Genomic DNA, 16,157 nt, shown 5'->3' with positions numbered 1-16,157 from the left:
TCTTACACCTCTATCCTCACCACAGTCCTGAAAATGCCCTCCACTGAAAGATGGCACAAAGCCTCATTTCCTGTGTCTCTCACCTCACTGTGGTCACTCTCTACTCTGAAATCATGGGACACCCAAGTTCTTAGTTTAGCTAGAGCTTGATGTTAAGAAGACTAAGGAAGGCAGCCATCAGAATTATTCTTAGGATCTATTCTTTCAGTGGAAAATGACCTGTACATTTTCATTTATCAGCATCACAATTTAGACCTACCAAATACTGCTTAATTGTCTGTTTAAGTAAAAATCTTATTCAAATTCACACTTTCAAACTCTCTAATTCAACAAGGAGTCATAATGAGATCAGTAATTTCAATTATAGTAATTATGGCTATCATTGAATTCCTAAAGATGCCAAGTGCTCGGGCTAGGAAGGTGGCTCAGTGGTAGAGCACTTACCTTGCATGCATGAGGCCCTGGGTTCGATTCCTCAGCACCACATAAGCAGAAACAAAAAAGCTGGAAGTGGTGCTATGGCTCAAGCTAACCTTGAGCTGAAGAGCTGAGGGACAGCGCCCAGGCCCAGAGTTTAGGCCCCATGACTGGACCCCTCCCCCCAAAAAAGATGCCAAGTACTTTTCCTTAATTTACTTTATTTACTCTTTATTTACTAAACAACAATTTGAATTTACTATAGGTCAGGTCTCATTGCAAACATACTACATTCATTAACTCATTTATTCCTGTCATGAATGCTGTGAAGTATTCTACTATTGTTAATTTGAAAATAAACACTCAAATGGCAAAGACATTGCCTAGATTACAGACAGTAACCTAGATAATCAGATGCAGGACCACAATTTGAACACCTGAAAAGCTTTCCAAATCCATTTTACTGTTTTATTTAATTTTTTGCAACTGTTCTATGGTTCTGGTAACTTTAAATTCCTGTCAATGTAAAGATGAGAAACTGCATGTAGGAGAGGTCTAATAGTTTGTCCATATAGATGTGGTCTTCAGTGCTCTATTTCTAGAATTGATGCATTTATTCTATACTATTCCAAGTGACTTTCCCACTGTTAGTAGGCTGCATATTTAAAGCTAAGCTAGAACTTTGTGTCATTCTTTAAACAATGAAATAAATGAGTAAACAAAAACCCCTTTGTCTCCCAAAAGTCTAGGTGGTAGAGATCTAGGAGCAAGGGTAGAGATAGAACTGGATGGTTTCTCATCTTTAGGAAATCAGGTCTTCACACCTTGATCAGAGGATTTTTACTGTATGTCTATCCAATTTAATCTGCATGAAAATATAATCATGTTTCCACAACTTCAAGTTATTTGTAGGAACTTAGAATGGTGTCTTTTCTAGACATTACAATAATGTCCTCATACTATAGCTCCAGAGGTCTCAATCAATAAAGAAATTAGGACTAGTGGCCAAAAATCAGAAATTCACTGGGTGCTGGTGACTCACCACTATAATGCTGCCTATCTTTGCCTAGGATGCTGAAATCTGAGGACCACAGTTTGAAGCCTGCCCAGGCAGGAAAGTCAGTGAGAATTTTATCTACAATTAACCATCAAAGAGCTAGAAGTGGAGCTCTGGCTCAGGTGGTAGAGTGCTAGCTTTGAGCTGAAAAGCTCTGTGACAGTGCATAGGCCATGAGTTCAAGACCCAAGACCATCACAAAAAAATCAAAACAAAAAACTCCAGAAATTATATCACAAACCATGGAGAAAGACTTTAAAGAGTAAGCCTACTGCTCGGGCTGGGAAGGTGGCTCAGTGGTAAAGTGCTTACCTCGCATGCATGAGGCCCTGGGTTCGATTCCTCAGCACCACATAAGCAGAAAAAGCCAGAAGTGGTGCTGTGGCTCAGTGGTAGAGTGCTAGCCTTGAGCTGAAGAGCTGAGGGACAGCACCCAGGTCCAGAGTTCAGGCCCCACAACTGACCAAAAAGAAAAACAAAAGAATAAGCCTACTGCCATTTCAGTGAGACTAGAAAGGGAAAGGAGAGGTTTCCTGGGGTCCAGGCACTCCCAGCTCAAAAAAACTACTGTGACAACTATTGCTGTCTGTCTGTCTGTCTGTCTATCTGTATGTATGTATGTATGTATGTATGTTGTAAATGTGATGTACAGAGGGGCTACAATTATATAAATCAAGTAGTGAGTACATTTCTTTTCGAACAGTGTTACCTTTTCCCTCATTTAATCCCAGTTTTTTCCCTCCTGCCCGCCTCCCAACAATTTGTAAAGTTAATTTTCAACACAGTGTTTAGTGAACATCACTGCTGCATTTGTCCACTTTGTCCTGCCATTTCTTTGCTATCAACCCTCCCCACAACAGATAAACTCACAAATAAGAAAAAAGGTACAGAAATTGAAAGCAGGGACAAAGTAGAAAACACACACACACACACACACACACACACACACACACACACACACACACACACACAAAATCAAAATAACTAAAAACTCTTGTTTCCCTTATTGGAGTTCATTTTGATAAACCTCATTTTATATGATCATATACCCATAGCTATTGAGCCTTTGTGATCCTCTCCTAAGAATATCCTCTTTTGGTCTCACTATGTGAAGGTTTAGAGTCCTGCTTAGTTTATCATATCCAAGTGTAACTTTTTGTCTTTTACCATCCATTGTGTTTACTAGTAGATTTATAGGCACATTTTAATTACCACAAATGAGGGAAACCAGTATAACTGCAAGTAGAATCATGTTGTTGCAGCATTATTTACCATAGCCAATATATGGAATTAACACAGGTCCCCTTCATGGATGAATGGATCAAGAAAATGTGGTATATGTACACAATGGAATTGTATGCCTCCATCTAGAAAGAATGATATTGCACCATTAATAAGGTAATGGAAAGAGTTGGTCATATTAAGCCAAGTAAGCCAGACCCAAAGAAACATAGGTTGAGAAAATTCTTAATGATACCTATAAACAAGATTTACAATCTAATTTTCCTCCACCTAAGTGTAATGATGTGAAAGAAGTAAAGGTTTGGAGATATAAAAAACTAATTTTTTTGCAAAAAGAAAAATATTTATAGTAACATGAAATGAAGCATAGAAAATCTAAAATAGGACTTCATTTTGAGGTAGAAAATGCAGAATGATATCTCAAAGGTGACAAAAATAAGAAAGTCACTAAGTAACAGCATGTAGACATATGCTGTTTCTAATATCTCTTACTATGCTCCACTTAAAAGAAAAAACCTTGAAACTAAAATAAATAAATAAATAAAATTTGAAAAAGACTTGACATGTACTGGCATTCAGAAGTACATATTTGTCCTAAAAGGTTGAGCATACAGGTCAATCGTAGGGAAAATGGAAGGTCAGCTTGCCATAGAGCAACAGTCATGGTGGGGAGGCAGAATAATACCAAGTTAGGCCATCTCATTCCATCTCATTAGATCTGTGGCTGCCAGGTGATCGTGGAGGTTCATCGCCCAGGCAGAATTACACTTTCCAAGTAGGGAATGAGGATGGGGTGAAGGTGAGCCCTTGGATTGGTCTCAATGAAACCTAGGGTAATAGGAGGATAGTATTGTTCTTTCATTTGTGTTTGTGTGAAGTATGATATGTTTGTCTTCAGTGATTTCCTCTTCCAATTTTCTGATTAGAAAGCACAGGCTTTTCCTGTTTTGTCTGTCTATAGATAGTTTTGAGTTGATAGCTTTGCTTTACCCTTTCCAAACACATGGAAATCTAATGAAACACAAGGGACCTACTGGTATGTGGTTCCCCAAGTGTTGAAACCTCTGAACAATTCCCTTTACAACCTTTCAGAATATCTGCATATTTGCTTGTTGTATTCCATGTACAGTTTCTTTTCAGTAATAAGTAGAATATTCTGGGAAGAATGGGGTTATAGACATTATTGTATCCAGGAAACTATGCATTTGAATATTTAAATATATTTATCCAGCTTATTATTTGTTTTGGTACAGAAAGCTAGTCTTGGCTGGGAATGTGAAAAGTAGCCTGCCATGTTCTGATGTGGACAACTCCATCTGTACTTCAAAGTTTCCTAGAAAGAAATGTGTCAGTAAAAAATGTCCTCTGTGTTCTCTTTATCCCTGCCCTCTTCCTCAGAGTGTATTCATTTTTTAGAATGTATTCCTTAAGAGAATGAATGATAAAATGATATTTTGAGCTTGATCTATCACTTAACTTGTATTTGTCTCAGTTATATCCTCAGTAAAATTGGAACTCAAAGTCAGCAGACTTAATGGTTTAAACACAAAAAAAAGTTACATTCAGCCATCCATTAGTGAATTGTTTTTTTCTCATTCACATTAAATATGAGTTTAAGTATCATGGTCCATGAAAATTAGTTATGGAGGGAAGACAGTGCTATTAGAGCTGTCTACATGAGCTTCTTTCATTGTTTAAGAACAAATATTGAATAGGAAGCTACTAGTGCTGTATTTTGAAGAAAGTGCACAGGATTTTTCTACACAGACATTAACAAGGCTGTGAATTAAGTATGGAATTTTAAAAAGGCTAGTTAGAAGGAATCAAACAGTGTATAGGAAGATAGAGGTATCATGGGTAGGCGTTGCATGAGGGAGGGTCCTGAGGCTGCTAAGAACATGTCCATGGTCAAGGATTTGAAAGAAGACAAGGTTGATTACAAGAGTGTGTGCATCAGGGTGAATGAGATTTTCTCCTAAGAACTTATTTAGGAAATTTAAAGACATATTGAGAAATTTTGATTTTTATGCTAAGGTCTATAAAAACTTTATCAAGAAAGAAAATTTTTAGATTATGTCTATGGTTGGTATGTATGGCATAAAAAAGTAAGACGTAAAAGGAATGTCTGTAAGGGGTTGTATTAGGCTTCTCCATGGAAACAGGATATACACACACATATATATATATATATATATATACACGTATATATACATATATATATACGTGTATATATATATATATACACATACACATATACACACATATAGGCAGGCACGGACACATATACACACATATGTTCACAGATCATTCTATGGAGCAAGTGAAAAGATAGGGACACAGATTTTAAGGGTGTACATTATGCAACTGTTGGACTGTAGTTCCCAAATCCACAGGCAGGTAAACAGATTGAATATACTGACCAGGATTCCTGGAGATATAAACCCAGACAAGAATTTTATAGGCACACAGAGGTAACAAACACTACAATCTGGAGATTGGAGATGGAGATAACACATACTGTACCCATAAGGATGAGGCAAACAACGAGGAAACAATTGTTTCCTCTGACATCAGAACAGAAGAACTCAAAGCAAACTGATAGGAAAAATGATTGCTTCCTTTTAGTACACAGAAGAGTACAGTATAGAAGCATATAAAGAAAGAAAAGCTACTGAGAAAACCACCCACATAAGATAATAAGAGCTAATAGACACAGACCTATATGAACATTTTGGTTGAATACAGCAGTATTGTAAATGGCAACAAAGGGATCTTATGCCATAGCAGAAAGATAACTGAACTTAATCTGTCATTTCCAGCCTAGCAGATAAATTTACCACAATAAAACATATAAAATGATTTTGTGTCTTACTTAGTCATTTACTACCAGAATGTATAGCCAATCATAAAGATAGTTATCAATCATTTTTCAGGATGAGGTACTATTGAAAAATCAAACACTCTTAAAGATTTATATTAGCAACAACATCGAATTTATAGCACAAAGTATTTTAAGTATAAATAAGATTAAGAATAACTTGAAAATAATATTTTATGGAAAACAATGTGATTTCTTAATTATAATTTAAGTTTATTCACCTGTGACATAGTGGTTAATATCTGAACATTTACCAACCCTCTATATTTACTAAAAAAGTCACCACTGGAAATTTTTGTTTTTAAATAAGTTTTTTTGTTGTGAAAATACCATACAGAGGGGTTACAGTTACATGAGCAAAGTGATGAGGACATTTCTCATCCAGTATTGTTGCTTCCTCATTTGATTTTCCCCTACCATCCCATCCCTCCCACCTCCTCAATCCCCCCCTCCCTGCCTAAATTGTAAAGTTCATTTTTCAATATAGCATCTTGTACAGTTCATTGTTGCAATGGGTCAATCTGTATCCCTATTTAAAAATTTTGTTTTTTCCCTTCCCCTCCCCAAATTATACCAACGTCAAATACAGTGAAAACAGAGGCTATACCATGGGGGAGGAACATACAAAGCAATAAAAAAATTACATGGTACCTTAAAAATATGTTAGAAGTGGCGCTGTAGCTCAAGTGGTAGAGCGCTCGCCTTGAGCTGAAGAGCTGAGGGACAACACCCAGGCCCAGAGTTCAAGCCCCACGACTGACAAAAAAAAAAAAAAAAAAAAAAAAATATGTTAGAAACAATAGCAAGGAAGAAAAAAACACGTGTGTCCCTATCTTGGAGTTCGCTTTGCTTAATTGGCCACAGATTATTGCCTATCATTAACATTTGAATGTGATAATATTACTATATAAAATATTGTGAACTAAAAGATACTAAGAAAATATTTTCCTACTCATCTGTCTTTTCAGTGCTTCCTTAATATCCTTGTTCCTGAGACTGTAGATCAGGGGGTTCAACATGGGGATCACTACCATGTAGAATACAGATATCACCTTGTTCTGGTCAGTGGAGTACATGGACTTGGGCAACACATAAATGAATGTAATGGTCCCGTAGTACAAAGTGACTGCACTGAGGTGGGAGGTGCAGGTGGAGAAGGCCTTGTGGCGGCCCTCAGTGGAGCGCATCTTCAGGATGGTGGTGAGGATATAGATGTAGGAGACGGCTATGACAATCGCTGTGAACATAATTGATGAGCCAGCGGAACTTGAGGCAACAACTGTGATGATACTGACATCAGAACAGGACAATTCAACTAAAGGAGCAAAGTCACAGAAGAAATGATTGACCCTATTTGGTCCACAGAAAGGTAAAACATAGACACATGTAGTAAAAGTGCAACCATTGAGAAAACCACCTGCATAAGCCACCATGATTAACTGGACACAGACTTGGGAGGACATTTTGGTTGAATACAGCAGGGGGTTACAGATGGCCATGAAGCGATCATAAGCCATTGCAGCCAGAAGGAGACAATCAGTTGCCCCAAAGACAGCAACTGAGCCAAGCTGGAAGGCACATCCATGCAAAGAGATGGCATTTTTGTCCGCTAGGAAATTAACAAGCATGTTGGGTGTGACTGAAGTTGATAAGGCTATGTCAGCAAAGGCTAAATGGCTGAGAAAAAAGTACATGGGATGGTGGACCAGAGAAGAAAGTCTGATAAGGAGAATTGTGCAGAGATTGCCAGATACCGTCACCAGGTAGATGCACAGAATGATGATGAAGAGGATGACTCGAAGGACTGGATCTTGTGTTAAGCCCAATAGAATGAATTCTGTCACTGCAGTGTGGTTCCCATCAACCAGGGAATCCATCAGACAGTGGAGCTGCTGCCAGACAAAGCTGTGATGAAAAGCTGATATGAATGTATCATATACATGTAGTTTTATTTTGCTTAACAGATGCATGCATTTATTTAAAACAAATGTATCGATTACATTTTGACTCTAGAGTTTCAGTTTGTGCATTTATATTTACTGTCTAAAAAATTAAAGCAGAACACAAAAATTAGCTTCAAATATTGGGTCTTTGGCTTTTTACATGTGTTACAATATATGTAAATTTTCTCCTTTTTTGTCAGTTGTAGAGCTTGAACTTTGGGCCTGGGCACCATCCCTGAGCTCTCTTTTCAGAGAACTATCACTTTACCATTTTGAGCCACATCTCCACTTTCCAGTTTTCTAGTGGTTAATTGGAGATAAGTTTCACAGACTTTCCTGCCTAAGCTGGCTTTAAACTGCCATCCTCAGATCTCAGCCTCCTGTGTAGCTAGGATTACAGGTGTGTGCCTCCAGCCCCCAGAATGTAAAGACTTTTAATCCTAAAGATTTAAACATATGAGAATTACTAAAATGAAAAAGGTTTAATAAAGTTAACAAAATAGATTTAAATGACTAAATGAAAATTTTATAGTAATGACTAGAAAGAAGTTAACATTTATCAATTGTTTACTATAGTTACACCCAGAAAATCTAAAATTTTATATATAATTCTTTGAAATTCTCATGAAACTTTTAAGAATACTTTTACAACTCCATTTTATAGTTGAACAAATGTTAAGCAAGTTCTCTAAGGTTTCATAGAAGGTACTAGAAGCAGCATATGAACCTCCTTCAGGTTGAACTCAGTCCATCTCTTCAATCCATAATGTAAATGAAACAATAACTGTAATGAACTAACTAATCATGACAATGAAGTTGAGATCACAGGTAAGCCAGGGATATCAGATTAGTTTTTCAGCTTTCTATCTGTTCATTTATAACAGAAGTACTTCCTTAGTCACATAGTTTACACAGCCGATCAGTAAAAGGTGTTTTAAGACCAGTTTTTAAAATGGGAAATACATGTTCTTAATAGAAAAACAGAAGAAATAGAAAGGAACTCATATCAAAGTTATAAATAAATAAAGTTATTAACTGTAAATTTATGAGGTATTTTTAATGTTTCCATTTGCTGTCTTGTATCATGTCAAATGCCAGCCTAATTACTCTGTAAAACATTATGTGACTAATACTTAGAATATGAATGTTAGTTTTATTTTCTCAAACAAAATCTATTTCCTGAATGCAACAATATTTTCTAATGGCAGTATTATAGCATTTAGGAATATTATCTTCAATGTTACAATGGGGTGGGCTGGGATGTAGCTCAGTGTCAAACCAAGCTTGCCTAGCAAGTGCAACGTCCTGAGTTCAATCCTCAGTACCAAAAAAGACAAAGACAAAAAAATAGTACAATGGGGAATAAATTTTCAGCAAACAAGGATAAGAAATTTTCTCAGGTTTACAAAGCTAGGGTTTAGTTTGAATCACATTGCCCAGCATTTTAGGTTTATAGCATTATCTTTGACTAATGTGTCTGGTTCCTGTTAATAATAGAGCATTCAACCAATAGACACAGCAAGTTTTCTACAAGATACTTACTTTAGATTAAGCCCTAAAATCCTTTGAAAGCTAGCGAATGTAATAACATTGAGGCTGAGGTCTAAATTTAGGTATGGTTAAGGACTATCTAAAATTCTGATCATAAAGTGGATGAATAAGGAATAGTGGGAAACTGAATTGTACCTATTTATTTTTATGAATATTCCTATGGAAATTTAAGTTAACCCAGGTAAGTTTTTTCTTTGATAGTGGATAGCTTGATTTGACCTCTGATTCTAGACTAAGGTATATAAATTAGATAATTTTTCGTGTTGTAATTTTCTCAGGTGCAGGAGTCAAATTGAAAAAAATAATAGATTCATTCGTAGAAGTCAATCTTACCTCTTGAAATAAGGATTCATTCATCTTATAGTAAAAATGCAGTTATTAAGATTATATACTAGCTCTTCTGACTTTTATTATTTGACTTTGGAGAAAAGCATCAGAAGAGTAGAGATTCACATGTGCATTCAAATATACCAGTGATCATTATCACATTCTCAAGTGAATAATGAAGAGTTTACTTCACACAAACAGAAATAATCTTCAAGGACTCTGTCAATGCTCAAGCGTAATTTCTTTTCATGTACTAATTGCTTTCATTTTGTAATTATTTGGAGTACATTATTACAATGATCTCATAGCTAAATGTTTGTTCCTAGTTAACTTTAGTATTTCTGTGTAAAGCATACTAAGATGTAAAAAATATAAAATGGACTATCTAACATGTATTCCTCTCAACATCTGTTTGTTTCACTTTACTGTAACAGATGTAAGAAAACTTTAAGGAATATGAAAGACAGGATATGTAAACTTGAATTTTAGACAATTACTTAAGATGTACATATGATATTTATATCCAAAAGTATAAACTAACAGTTTGGGAATAGAGAACTGTGAGAGAAAAATGGTTTGGATGACCTCCAAGTAGGACTTAGTCTTCTCAATACATTAGCCACTGGATAATGGCATGTACAATATGCTGCAAGAAGAATGAGTGATGATGACCTTTAATGTGAAGATTCAATGTAATTCATTTGCCAGTTGTAATTTAAAAAAACCTTGACTTTACCTTTCTTAAGTTTCCAAGATACATACATAGGTCAGGTGTGAAGACTCAGGGTCTATGTTGAGGGGGCAGAATGATGCAGGTTTCAGCCTCGGGATTATCTGAGGACTGTGTTTGGGATTAGGAAAGCTCTTAGGATGCCAGGCTAGAGAGGGAAAACGTTCTCTCTCCCTATCTCCAGACACATGTCACAGACTCCTCAGAGCTGAGGAAGTGGCTCTTTTGCTTGCTTAAGCATAGATGAACAGCTGGTCAAGCATTTTCCTGAGATTGGAGAAGTGGTTTGAGCTTGCTCTAAAATAGTTTAGATAATAATATATCTAGACATTTTCTCATAGGTTAAGTAAAAATGTATCTGTGGAAATTTTTTGTGTGAATGTTTTCTGACCAAACCTTGCCAAAGATTATGCTTGCTTGTCTTTAAATACCCACTAACAATAAAACACAGCATGCAGTGGCAATTGCTGTTTGCACACTGCATCCCCTGTGTCCTGGTGATCTCGTGACCCTTACCCAGGGACCCCAACGCACTAGACGTTGACAGTCAGGAATAGAACTAATCAACTTTCATTCAAAGCTAATCTGGCAAGCATTGTGCTTCCCCTTGGCATGTATTATCTTCTTCAATCTTCTGAATGGCTCAATAGCTAACTATTCCTATTGTCCTATTTAATAGGAGTAGAAAGATGAAACTGATGATTTGAAGTTTCAGAGGACAGTACTTGGGAAGAGATGATCAACTGTAAGTTTGGTGTTACTTAAATGCAAAGGAACTTCAGGGAGGAGGAGACCTACTACAAATGAAATAAAAAACAAAACAAAAATAAAACCCCCAAATCAATAATCCAGTTTCCAAATGGAGAGTTGAATGAAAAATTCAAAATTATATGTGAATCCCTCTAAGTGGTACCTTTTAAGAGCATCAGCTGGAATTTGAAACACTTGAACAGGAACTCCCCCCCCCCACACACACACAGACTCATACACACTATTCAGAATACTCTTCAACCTTTGAAAGGAAATTTTGCTATTTCCAGAAATATAGATGAAGTTGGGAGACAGTAAGTTAGGTGAAATATGTTTGTTAAATACTTCCCCTCACTGAGATTAGGGAGAACAAAGGCCACTCTCACTCCTAATAGTCAATGTTTTCCTGGAGGTGCAGGCAGAAAATAAGGCAAGCAGAAGACATAATCTGAAGAAAGATAGACAAGGAAGAACTGAAACACTTCAACTTGCAGATAGCACATTTGTAAATACATTGAATTATAGGTAGTATCAATACTGGAGCAAATGATTGGAAATTGAAAATGGAAAGTACACAGTATGTTAGAAAAAAAAGACTGACTTAAGAATGCCAGATATCACCTATAAGTGTGTAGCATCGGGCTGGGAGAATCTGAGAACCTCAAAATTATGACTTGCGGATCATTTACTAAAAACCAAACCCCGTTACATATTTTCAAATGAAAATGTTCTCTATAGCATTTATCTCAAGAAAAAATTATCATTTGAGTGTATATCTTTGCTGCATTTTGAATATTTTATGAGTTGTAATAAGTAAGAGAGATATGTTGGCATCCAGGCAATCCCATGCAAGCAGGTATTGAGTCAACTCTTAATGTCTACAATAAGAAGGATTTACAGTCTATTCCCCTTCACCCAGTGGAATTATGTCAAAAGTTAGGCTGGGAAGCGTAAGAAACCATTTGTGTGTGTGTGTGTGTGTGTGTGTGTGTGTGTGTGTGTGTGTGTGTGTGTGTGTGTGTTTGACAAAGAGATTTCTAATATACCACTAAGTAAAATGTAAAAAAATAAAATAAGATCCTTTTTTATTGTGAAAATACTATACAGAGGGGTTACACTTATATGGGCAAGATAATGAGTGCATTTCTTATTAAGCATTGTAGCCTCCTCCTTTGTTTCCCCTTCCCATCCTTCCCCAGCCTTCCCCCGGCCTCCAAATCAATCCTCCCCCCTCACCAAAGTTGTAAAGTTCATTTTCGATATAAGGACTTGTACATCTCATTGTTGCAATGGGTCCACCTGTATCCCTATTTTAAGGTGGGAATATATAACAATATGAAAGCTAGTGAGGATAAATTGTAGTATATGAATGATTCAATGATGGTGTGCAGACACTGTTTTGAATATCTCTAATTTTAATGCCGTATCTTAAATAAGGAAACATTAAAACTAAAATCAATAAATAATATATGAAAAAGACCTGTATATACTGACACTCAAAATCACATAATAGTCCTAACAGGCTGAGCATGGGCATCTGAATTTACTCTTTGTTGTAGGAGCATAAACCACTTGTCATTAATTGGAGAGCAGAGCTACAGTCACACAGAAAGACCACCTTGTCCTCCAGTGAAGAATCTTACACCTTACAAAGTTAAAGAGTATGTTCTTAGTGCTGATGGGAACAGTTCAATGTGAAGGATTACTGGGCATTTATTTATTGTCTGGTATTATACTAAAATAATAACCAGTGAGTCTGATGACTAAACACATGTTATATTATACAAAATCTTTGCATATATTCCTGTAGAAGTAATGCACTTGGGTCTACCATGAGTAAAATGAGGATCAGAAGGACCAAAGGAAGGATGATTTTTGAGCCAGTATTGTAGAATGACACTTTGTAGAGGAAGAAGTGTTCACTGGAAATAGTTTAGATAAAGTTAGACCTTTTGTTCAGAAAGGAACTTCTGAAAGGCTGTGTGCAATGAATAAAAACAGATGTACTGGTATTTTAACAGCAATGTAAACTGTAATTCTATGGGTTCCTGTTTAGGAAATAATATAAAGACATGAGAAAGAGGAAAAATACTTGAGCCATCTTTTATAAAATGTAAAGAGTAAAGGAAAACCCTATTTTAAAGAAGTTAGGAGGGAGCATGAGGAGAAAGTGCTGATGGTTGGATGAGAAAGGACTGGAGAGAAGGAATAGTCAATTCCCCAGTGTCTGCTTCTGCCCCTAGGCAAACAGGTGCATGGGAAGAGGATAGATGAGGATCACACTCTTAGTCTACTCTAGTAAGACCTTGGGGAGGGAAGTGTATACTTTTCCATTAGTGCTTGTCTGAAATGTGGCCTACTGATAGTCTCTGTTGTCAAGATCACCCTTTTTCCAGTTTTCTGCAGTAGATTTGTGTAAAGATTGTTACAAAGTGATCATAGGCTATAGATGCCAGATACTCAGATTTAATCTGTAGGATGTTCCCACAAGTAATGTTACTGCAAGAAATTTTTTATTATCTGAATTACTTCACCATTTTCACTCAGAATATATACCCAAACATAGGTATAGATATCACACATATTTCATGAGAATTTATTTTTGAAAAATTACAGATTTATCATTTTAATATCACAGTTTCAAGCAACAACTACATAAGAAATATTTTTTGTTTTAATTTTTTTATGGTGAGAGTACCATGCAGAGGGGTTACAATTACATGGGCAAGATAACGAGTACATTTCTTATCAAGCATTGTTGCCTCCTTGTTGTTTCCCCTTCCCATCCTTTCCCATACTCCTCCCCTCCCTCCACCCCATTCTCCCCCCAACCCCCACCAAAGTTGTTAAGTTCGTTTTTTGACATAATGGCTTGTACATCTCATTGTTGCAATGGGTCCACTTGTATCCCTAGTTAAACGATTTGTTTTTCCCTTCCCCTCCACAAATTATACCAACATCAAATACAGTGAAAGTATGGGTTATACTGTGGGGAAGGGACATACAAAGCAACATAAAAGTCATCTTATAAATATGATAGAAACAATTGCATGAAAGGAAAAAAAACATTTGAATACTTATCTTGGGGTTCATTCCCTTAACATCAACTTATCTGACCTTTTCTGCTTGACTCAGACATACACTAGTTATTGTAAATAAGGGAAACCATGGGACCTATGTTTCTTTGGACCTGGCTTACTTCACTTAATATAATTTTTTCCAAGTCTTTCCATTTCCTACCAAATGGGGCAATGTCATTCTTTCTGATGGAGGCATAGAATTCCATTGTGTATGTATTTTTAAAAACACCATTTGGGATGGGCTGATTGGAGAATTGTCGTCCAAAATTAGACCAAAGGAAAAGCAGTTCTGAGACTCAACCTTGACCAGTGATGGGCATGGGGGTTAGTGCCTGTCATCTCAGTAATGGGGGGGGGAAGCAAAAATATGAGGAATAGTAGCCCAGCCAGGACCAAGCATAATGTGTCATCTTAAAACTAAGCACAAAAGGGACTACTGCATTGGTTTAAATAGTATAGAACCTGTTTAGCAAACATGAATTTAAATTGGGTGAATTTACATCCCAGTACTCTGTGTGTGTATCATGTATGGCTGAAAAATAATTTTAGCATATTATTTTTATAAGTATTTTGTTAACCATAACTATAAGTTCATTCATGCTATTTTACTATAAACTTATGATTTATTTCTTGGTGCATAAGATAGTTCACCTTCTACCTTGACAAATTGCATCCATGGCTGATTATTTATCAAAAGATACAGTTCAAATACTGAGAGTACATTTCTTTCTATTATTATAGATATGGGATATGGCTATTAAATGGGTTAACGAAACTAATAGATGTCACCAAGAAAATGTTTTCCTACCAATTTGATTCTTCAGTGCCTCCTTAACATCTTTGTTCCTGACACTGTGGATATAGGGATTCAACATGGGGATGACTACAGTATAGGACACAGATATCCCCTTGTTCTGATCAGTGGGGAACATATCCTTATGTATCACATAAAGGATCTAAGTACCCCATGGAACAAAGTGTGAGGTGGGAAGTGCAGGTGGAGAAGGCCTTGTGGCGGCCCTCAGTGCAGCTCATCTTCAGGATGGTGATGACAATGTACATGTAGGGGATGACTATGACAATCACTGTGACAAAATGACAAAGCCAGCAGTAAGTGAAGGAACAACAGCAAGGACACTGATGTCAGAACAGTACAGCTCAAGTACAGGAGCCAAATCGCAGAAAAAGTGATTGACTCTGTTTGGTCCACAGAAGACTCAATTATAGAAGATAATGCAAAGGAGCAAAAATTAAGAAACCAGCCAGCATAAGCCACTATGAGCAACTGGACATACACAGTTGTGTGGACATTTTGGTTGAATAAGGCAGTGGGTGACAGGTGGCCACAAAGCTATCATAGGCCATCACAGCCAGAAGAAAGCACTCAACTGTCCCAAATAAAGCAGTTGAACCCAGCTGGGTGACATCCAATATAGATGATTGTGTTTCTTTCCACCAAGACGTTAACCAGCATATTCAGTATGACAGAAAATGAAAAGCTTATGTCAGCAAAAGCCAGATTGCTCAGAAAAAATGTCCATGGGGTGGTGGAGCTGAGTGGAGACTGATGAGAAGAATTGTGCAGAGATTACCAGGTACAGTCACAGGATAATGATGAAGAGGATGGCTTGAAGGACTGGATCGTGTGTTAGGTCCAATAAGATGAACTCTGTCACTGTGGTGTGATTCTCATGAACCAGGGAATCCATGATACAATAAAGCTATGTCCCCAAAATTACCTGTGATAAAAATATAGTATGAGAGATTTGCAATTATACTGGATCCATTGTCATTAATACATGCCTGGGGATATTTGAAGCAAGTACATCATTCAAAATTAGACAAATAAATTATTTTTTACTCTAGAGTTCCAAAACTTATATACTTATGTGTAATGCCTCTAATTTAAAAAATCTTTTGCAGAAGCATTATTTTATTTGAATAATATATACCTTTTTCTTGCTAATGCATTATGAAATGTACCTGTGTATCTTTAAAGATAATTGTTTAAATATATAAGACATGTAAACAGTATAGGAAACAATAATAAATGTAACATAAATATTTGAAATGTATTAGATAAAGTTATGTAAGGGAGATCTGAGTAATAGCTAAGATTTATTGAATACTTACTAAGTGACCATTACAGGATTTAAATTTTCCTATATAATTCTACTTAACT

General features: G+C 36.4%; 1 protein-coding gene across 1 annotated transcript; it reads right to left on the bottom strand.

Annotated features, from left to right (window-relative positions):
- Window positions 1-6,526: 6,526 nt before the first annotated feature.
- On the bottom strand, window positions 6,527-7,472 carry LOC138836280 (olfactory receptor 5P6-like). Its single transcript, XM_070034773.1, has one exon. It carries the CDS (start codon window positions 7,469-7,471, stop codon window positions 6,527-6,529), a length of 945 nt encoding a protein of 314 aa, XP_069890874.1. The 5' UTR covers window position 7,472.
- Between the last annotated feature and the right edge of the window lie 8,685 nt (window positions 7,473-16,157).

The sequence above is a fragment of the Dipodomys merriami genome, unplaced genomic scaffold, assembly GCF_024711535.1.
Source record: "Dipodomys merriami isolate MVZ:Mamm:240054 unplaced genomic scaffold, mDipMer1.0.p SCAF_25, whole genome shotgun sequence".
Taxonomy (NCBI): Eukaryota; Metazoa; Chordata; class Mammalia; order Rodentia; family Heteromyidae; genus Dipodomys; species Dipodomys merriami.
The sequence above is the reverse complement of the archived record's forward strand: the minus strand, read 5'-3'. Positions and strand labels throughout refer to the sequence as shown.

What these genes read in the sequence shown, in the direction of transcription:
- LOC138836280 (XM_070034773.1), bottom strand. Translation starts at nt 7,471, where the DNA reads ATGGATTCCCTGGTTGATGGGAACCACACTGCAGTGACAGAATTCATT.